This window comes from Bubalus bubalis, chromosome 16 (genome assembly GCF_019923935.1).
Source record: "Bubalus bubalis isolate 160015118507 breed Murrah chromosome 16, NDDB_SH_1, whole genome shotgun sequence".
Lineage (NCBI taxonomy): Eukaryota > Metazoa > Chordata > Mammalia > Artiodactyla > Bovidae > Bubalus > Bubalus bubalis.
Window position 1 is genome coordinate 39,428,809 of NC_059172.1, and position 8,878 is coordinate 39,437,686.

At 39.9% G+C, this 8,878-nt stretch overlaps 1 protein-coding gene across 1 annotated transcript; it reads right to left on the reverse strand.

The window, feature by feature from the left end:
* Positions 1-3,454: 3,454 nt before the first annotated feature.
* On the reverse strand, positions 3,455-4,390 carry LOC112579512 (olfactory receptor 2AG1-like). Its single transcript, XM_025265954.2, has one exon. The coding sequence runs from the start codon at positions 4,388-4,390 to the stop codon at positions 3,455-3,457; it is 936 nt and encodes a 311-aa protein (XP_025121739.1).
* Between the last annotated feature and the right edge of the window lie 4,488 nt (positions 4,391-8,878).

Sequence of the window (8,878 nt, forward strand, 5' to 3'; positions counted from 1 at the left end):
AGTGGATTGGCATGCCCTCTTCCAGGTGATCTTCCCAACCCAGGGATCGAACCCAAGTCTCCCGCATTGCAGGAGGATTCTTTACCATCTGAGCCAACAGGGAAGCCAAAGAATACTGGTGTGGAGCCTATTCCTTTTCCAGGGGAACTTCCCAACCCAAGAATTGAGGCGGGGTCTCCTGCAATGCAGGCGGATTCTTTTTTTTTTTTTTTTTGCCTTTTTTTTTAAATTTTATTTTATTTTTAAACTTTACATAACCGTATTAGTTTTGCCAAATATCAAAATGAATCCGCCACAGGTATACATGTGTTCCCCATCCTGAACCCTCCTCCCTCCTCCCTCCCCATTCCATCCCTCTGGGTCGTCCCAGTGCACCAGCCCCAAGCATCCAGTATCGTGCATCAAACCTGGACTGGCAACTCACACCTCCCAGAATATTGGAAATAAAAGCAAAAATAAACAAATGGGACCTAATTAACCTTAAAAGCTTATGCACATCAAAGGAAACTATTAGCAAGGTGAAAAGACAGCCTTCAGAATGGGAGAAGATAATAGCAAATGAAGCAACTCACAAACAACTAATCTCGAGAATATACAAGCAACTCCTACAGCTCAACTCCAGAAAAATAAATGACCCAATCAAAAAATGGGCCAAAGAACTAAATAGACATTTCTCCAAAGCAGGCAGATTCTTTACCAGCTCAGCTACCAGGGAAGCCCTCTGTTAGCTATAGATCTTCAAAAATATGTCACAATTCTATAGCGGTGTGTATGGACTTTTTTCATTCACAGTTATTTCACTGATGCTACTTTGTTTTTTACTTTTGTACAATCAACAATAATACATTTTTACAATGATGTCAAAGGGTAATTGGACAATACAGCTCACTGACTATTTCTCTGTTAAAGGCAGCTGAAAATTAGAGTAGTATTCGCTCAGTTAGCACTGAATAAAGATAATTTGTCCAGCAGAAACAAAAGAGAGACCATTTCTAATTAGAACATTTAATAGTTGTATAAATATTGGAAAACCATCAACTCTTTCTGAGAATCAGTCATTTTATCTGTGAAATGGGGATAGTATTTGTCCTGCTTTAATCTTTATAATTCTAAAGGCTAAAAGTAACTAATATTTATATATCCAATAATAACTTTAAAAAGCAGATTGTACAGAAGCTTCAATGAGGAATAGAGAAATATATATATAAAGGAGAAGATTTTAATAAACCTTTCCCAATTCAAGACAGAGCAAATGGACAAAAAATAGCAAAAATACAAAAGCTAAAGATATAATCAATTAAAAAGTACAAATACATATCAAACTGCAAATTATTATAATAAAAATTATATCTCTTTCCAGTGTATATGGAAGATTCACAAATATTGTTACAAACATAATTTCAATAAATTTCAAAAAAATAGTTATTATGCAAGCAGCATGTATATATCATTAGCTGTAGGGAATGGGAGTGAGAAGTTTGGAGAGGGCAAAAACACCAGCTAGACTTCTCGGGATAGATATTACTTCATAGGTTGATTTTTTAATCAGGTAAATATTTTATATAATTTAAAATAAAATAAAACATTTAAAATAAAAATGTAATAAACAAACCTAGCTATGTATCCAGATTGTGATGTGTGTGTGGTGAGATAAAACAGCTGAGAGCTGTGTTGTTGCCATCAGGACCTGGAATATTTGATGAGAGGCAAAAAGATGAGACTAGAAAAGAGAAGCAAAGGCGTCAGTGGTATTGCTAATGCTAGATGGTGAATACATAAGACTGTTATATGTACATATATAGAACTAGTTTATTTATATATATACATGCTGTGCTGTGCTTAGTTGCTTAGTCATGTCTGACTCTGTGACCCATGGACTTTAGCCTGTCAGACTCCTCTGTCCATGGGGATTCTCCAGGCAAGAATACTGGAGTGGGTTGCCATGCTCCTCCAGGGAATCCAGGTCTCCTGCACTGCAGGCGGATTCTGTACTGTCTGAGCCACCAGAGAAATCCAAGAATACTGGAGTGGGTAACCTATCCCTGCTCCAGGGGATCTTCCCAACCCAGGAATTGAACCAGGGTCTCCTGCCTTACAGGAGGATTCTTTACCAGTTGAGTTACCAGGAAAGCCCTTATACATACATACATATGTATATATTACTTGTAGATAACATCATGCATTAAAATAAGGGTATATTATCTAGCTCCTGGTATTACGAAGACCAGTTAGTAATCTGCTATAGTAAAAGTCCAGGGCAGAGATAATGGTAATTGGGACCAGAGTGGAATATTTGAGTGTTGAAAACTGGGATGTTTTTAGGGAAAGAAAAATACCACAAAACTTACTGATAGATTGGATCTTTGCTAAATCTTGTCCAAAGGAAATATTAGTTCTTATTTTTCATGGAAAGTTATCTTTTTTTAACTTGTTTCCTTATGTAATTAGCTTCAAGCATTACAGAGTAGCTAAAAGTTTCCAGGCAAGGTATGTGGAGCAGAGAAGTTCATTTTAAATTCAGAATTTAAGAAATCTTCAAAGTGTCTGAGGCAGAAAGGAGTTAATAAAGGAAAAACAAGGTCACTGGGAAAAGTGTAAGTGGTGATGATGCAGATATTGGTAAGACTGCTTCCATTTCAGATGTCGATTTGACCATTAATTCCTATTCAGGAGTATCAATCAGGGCTGAGGCTTTAAAGGAGTATGTTCCCAGCAGGGAGCTCTTGAATTATGATGTTCATTACCAAGTTTGCTGGCTGCTTTCACACATGACCTTTAAGGCATCAATAATTTATAATGTGATTTATTTGTAAATAATGTGAAAAGAAAGTACTTGGCTGTCCTGATACAACATGAGTAGCTTGAGGAATTGTGCACAAATCAAGGTGTAGGTAACCTATAAGAATTTTTTTTCCATTGTCTAGGACTCTGACATAAACCTGGGAAGGTCTGCCCACAGTAAAGTGTCTAATATTATATGACTACAAATGCTCACTAATAGGAAGGTAAGAACCAAGAAATTCTGTCAATAGCAGCAAGTAAAATTCAATATTTGTATCTTCATTTTATCTTCATGTTCCTCTCTAGTTTTTATTTCTGCTTTAAATTGAGCTGCCCAAAAAATCTGGCTAACTTTCTCTGTGATTGGGTATAGGATTGTCATAGGGTAAGAAAAGAAAATACTGAAGTAAAATGTAAGGTCACTCTGTCAGAACAGAAAAAAAATTTCAAACATATCCTGGAATATTGATCAGAGAAATGAATGCTTCTTAACTATCAAAATACAGAGCTGATGGAGACAAAATTGTGTCTGTAAGACCAAATGAGGACTTAGTTCTAATGTGGCAGATTTTCAGAATTTTCATAATGTAGAAGAACCACATAAAACCAGGAGTGGATATCAAGCACCATCTAGGAGTTATAGAGCTTCAATATCACACTGGCAGCCACCATCCTAGATGAGAGAAAACCTCCCTAATACTCTCCTGAAGGCCCCCATTACCTCCTTGTTTCTCAGACTATAGATAAGAGGGTTCAGTGCTGGAGTAATAACAAGATAAAATACAGAGAGGATGTTGTCCTGTTGGGGACTGTGGTGGGAGCTGGGCTGGACATACATAAACATGGCAGCTCCATAGTACATTCCCACCACAGTCAGATGAGAAGAACATGTGAAGAGGGCTTTCTGCCTTCCCTCTCCTGAGGACATGTGGAGGATAGCAGCTAGGACAAACGTATAGGAGGCGAGGACAGCAGCAAGGGAAGGCATGAGAAAGACGGAACCTGACACATACACCACAAACTCATATCTGGAGGTGTCTGCACAGGCCAATTTCAACAAGGGTGGGATCTCACAGAGGAGGTGCCTGATTTCCCGGGTCATGCAAAAAGGAAAATGCATGGTATATGAAGTGTGCATCACAGAATTCAGGAATGCCAGGGTCCAAGGGGTGGCCACCATGAGCCAGCAGATCCTGGGCCTCATGAGGACCATGTAGTTCAGAGGATGGCAAATGGCCACATACCTGTCATAGGCCATGAAGGCCAGTAGGAGGTCCTCTGCACCACCCAGGGTCAGTGCCAGGAACATCTGAAGGGCGCAGCCCTCAAAGGAGATGACATTCTCTCCACGCAGATAATCCACAAGCATTTTAGGAATAACTACAGATGTAAGCATCAAATCCATGAGAGAAAGCTGGCTGAGCAGGAGGTACATGGGCACATGGAGCCTGGCATCCACTGTGATGACCAGGAGCAGCAGGCCATTGCTGGTGAGGGCCAGTGTGTACAGGACTGAGATTGTAGTGCAGAGCAGTCCAGGAGACCCACTGTCGGTCAGAATCCCCACCAAGATGAAACCACTTTCCAAGGTGGAGTTATAGAGCTCCATTCTGTGTTGTTTTTTTTGTTATCTGAAATTATGAAAAATCAGATAAGGTAGTTCTGATGTGGTCACTGTGGACTCCTTGCCTTTACAATGTTACAGCCCTTGATTGAAAGAAATTAGTTGCTCAGTTTATCATACCATGTATTAGTCTTTCATTCATAAATTAAATCACCAAGTATGTACTGATAACATATTGGGTTTTTTTTTTTTATTTTTTTTAACATATTGTTAAAATAGCACATTTCTTTCCCGTTTCTGATGTTTCCTTCAATATTAGGCAAGTCCCATTTGGGCAGTAATTCTGCATTTGCTCTGCTTCACCATCCCACTTCTTTCTCTTGAGAAACAGGAGCAACTTAACCAATGGGAAACATTAAAGGGAAAATCTAAGCATATAGACATATGGAGTGCACTAAGTCGCTTCAGTAGTGTTCAACTCTGCGACCCCATGGACTGTAGCCCACCAGGCTCCTCTGTCCAAGGAATTCTCCAAGCAAGAATACTTGGACAGAGGATACTTGGAGTGGGTTGCTGTACCCTCCTCCAGGGGATCTTCCTGACCCAGTGATCGAACCCATGTCTCTTTACATCTCCTGCACTGGCAGGAAGGTTCTTTACCACTAACACCACCTGGGAAGCCCAGACATATGGTATCCAGCTTCTTTTTCCTTCCCTTCTTTTCAGGAGATGCAGCATCTTTGAGAAGGCCTAACACATATTTCCCTCTATCCCACCCAGGTTGTGAAGCAATTGAGACAGGAGATATTTGTTCAGCCAAAACATGACCCTAGTTTTCATAACGTAGAAATTACAGGATGTAATTTCTGTGTCAGTGGATAATGAACTTCCTAAACCAACCTCAAAATGAACATAATTACCTTTGCAGTCACAAGCAAAGCAGGATCAGGTCAGTACTTTCCACCGAAGAAGGACTGGTGGAACAGGAGAACAAGAGGTACAAGTGCTGGTCATTGTATCTTCTAAGAAAAAGAGAGAATTTTATTCCGGTTCATTCTCCAATTAGATTAACTTCCTCCCTGAAACTTGGGAAGAAAGGAGAGAGTAGAGACTAAGAATTAACGTTCAGTTCAGTCGCTCAGTCATGTCCGACTCTTTGCGACCCCATGAATCGCAGCACGCCAGGCCTCCCTGTCCATCACCAACTCCCTGAGTCTACCCAAACCCATGTTACCTTGATGTAAAAGAAAATTTTGGAAGAAAGAAAGAACCATTCCCTCTCGTGCCTATTATGTGCCAGGCACTGTGCTAGCTCCCATGCATGCAGGGAAGTACGTGGTATATAAAATACCAGACCACACTCAGTTACACTCATGAGGAGCACTGAAGGGTAGGTGGAGAATTCCCTGGATGCCCAGTGGTTGGGACTCCCCGCTCTCACTGCTCAGAACCTGAGTTCAATCTTTGGTCAGGGAACTAAGTTCCCACATGCTGCATGGCATAGCCAATAAATAAATATAATAGATGTAACTATAAATTGTGAAAAGCATCCTAAAGGAAAAAAAAAATGAACAGTGGTTCTCATGTAGATTGGTAGTTAAAGAAAGCCTTCTGAGTCTGTGAATTTTAAGCTCAGTTTTGAAAGACAAACGTAAATTACCCAATTGAGGAGGGATGAAGAGCTACCTGAGCAATGGATATAAAATATGCAGAATATTTGAAATAGGAAAGAGCTTGTAATTTCTAAGAAGCTGAAGGAAGACTGGTGAGGATGGTACTGAATGAGAGACACTTGGAGAGATAAACATGTTCCAAGTTATGTTTGGCCTTTCAGGGAATATGGACTACTGTTGTTGTTATTTGTTAACTAAGTCATGTCTGTCTCTTTTGTGACCCCATGGACTGTAGCCCGCCAGGCTCCTCTGTCCATGGGATTTCCTAGGCAAGAATACTGAGGTGGGTTGCTATTTCCTTCTCCAGGAGATCTTTCTGACCCAGGGATCGAACCCACCTCTCCTGCATTGCAGGCCGATTCTTTACCAGAGTCTCCATGGAATCCCATATAGACTATAACTGAGAGCTGGTTTTTTTTAAATGTTTTATTTTGTATTGGGGTATAGCCAATTAACAAAGTTGTGATAGTTTCAAGTAAACAATGAAGGGATCAGCCATACATAAACATGTTTACATGCCTGTCCCAAACTCCCCAACTATCCTTTCCCCTCATCCTTCCCCTGGCAACCATAAGCTCATTCTCTAAATCTGTGAGTCTGTTTCTGTTTTGTAAGTTCATTTGTATCATTTCTTTTTAGATTCCACATATAAGGGGTGTCTTTAATCTGTATACACAAAAGTGATTCATACTTTTAAAAGATGACTCTGATCGTCCCATGGAGGAGTACAAGCAGAAGATGGGCAAGAACAGACCCAGGGAGATATGTGCAAGGCGTGATTGTGGTCATCTAGGTAAGATGGACCAGGGAAATGGCACAGATATGACAGAGTCAAGATTCATGTTGGAAGTAGAATCAAAAACAGTTGGTGACTGATATGATTCTTAAGATGGAATTCAGTCATGAAGAGCTAGTTTGGTAGGCAATAAATTGAAGAATTGAGTATGTTTAAAGGACTAGAAACTTTCATGAGAATGGAGAATCTATTTTTCTCAGAGTGAGTAAGTGAATAGAATGGATAGACTTTATGTGAAAGCTTGGAATTCAAGGACTGTTTTCTCTTGCAAAGTGCATAGTTTGCTGATTCTTCATCATGATGTCCTTCTTACTACCACCAATTTAGCACTCACTCTCTTTTTGTTGATATTTTGTGATAATGATTTATACCTAATACTTTGACTTGTCTAAGACATTGTGAATAAAACACAAGGCAAGGTCAAACTCCCTGGCTTGAGTTATATCTTTCCTACTGATCACATGATCTTATTTTAACAGGTAGCTGTCACATTTTTCTCACTTGTAAAGTAGGAGTGATCTTAGCTCTATGCAACTGTTTCAGTGGTCTCATGATTTTTTAATTTTCATAACTATTTTACATGTCATATTTTAACATATTTTTATGGCTATAGTCACAGAGTTCAGTTCAGTTCAGTCGCTCATCATGTCCAACTCTTTGCAACCCCATGGACTGCAGCACACCAGGCCTCCCTGTCTATCACCAACTCCCAGAGTTTACCCAAACTCATGTCCATTGAGTCAGCTCTTCACATCAGGTGGCCAAAGTATTGGAGTTTCAGCTTCAACATCAGCCCTTCCAATGAACACTCAGGACTGATCTCCTTTAGGATGGACTGGTTGGATTTCCTTGCAGTCCAGGGAACTCTCCAGCACCACAGTTCAAAAGCATCTATTTTTCGTCTCTCAGCTTTCTTTATAGTCCAGCTCTCACATCCATACATGACTACTGAAAAAACCATAGCCTGACTAGACGGACCTTTGTTGGCAAAGTAATGTCTCTGCTTTTCAATATGCTATCTAGGTTGGTCATAACTTTCCTTCCAAGGAGTAAGTGTCTTTTAATTTCATGGCTGCAATCACCATCTGCAGTGATTTTGGAGCCCCCCAAAATAAAGCCTCTCACTGTTTCCACTGTTTCCCCATCTATTTGCCATGAAGTGATGGGACCGGATGCCATGATCTTAGTTTTCTGAATGTTGATAGATTCTCAATAAAGGTAAAGTATGAGCAGTATACAGAAACCAGTTTACAGAAATTTTTGTTCAATTACTCTCTCTTTGTTTTTATTGGTGGTAAAAAAACAAACAACATGCAATCTACTCTTTTAAAGTTTTAAGTGTACAGTACAGTCAACTGTAAGCACAATGTTGTACAGTAGATCTCCTGAACTTTTCCATTTTGCATGACTGAAACTTTATACTCACTGAACAGCAGCTCTCCATTACCACATCGCAGCAGCACCTGGAAGCCACCATTCTTTCTGCTACAGTTTGACTACTTTAAATGACATAAGAGGAATCATTTTAGAATCAGGAATCAATTTAGGAATCAATTTAGACTTCTGTGGTTGACTTCACTTAACACGGTGTATTCCAATTTCTTACGTGTTGTAGCACAGGACCAAATTTCCTTCTCTTTATAATTGAATAAAATTCCACTATATTTATATCACATTTTCTTTAGCCATTCATCTGTCAGTGGACATTTAAGTTGTTCCCCCCTTTTGGCTATTAACATACTTAATCAATTGACCTCAAAATCAGTTCATCATCTGGCCAGCTGACCCCCCCTGCCTCATTTTTGCCTGTGGTTCCTAGCCTTTCCGCCCTTCTCCGTCCCTGTCTGGACCCCAAGTCCCTCCATGTTGATCCAGTTGAAATTCTCCAGGAAATTGTGTTTCCTCTTGCCTCTAGCCTTTTGCACTTGCAGCTCCTTCTTCCTAGAAAGCGCCATTTCTTTCCCCTTTCCCATTCCACATGCTCTAATCCTTTTTCTCAGTTAAAACTTCCTGGTACTTCAGAACGTCTCTGTTACTACCTCCCAGAAGTTTGCCTTGCTTCTC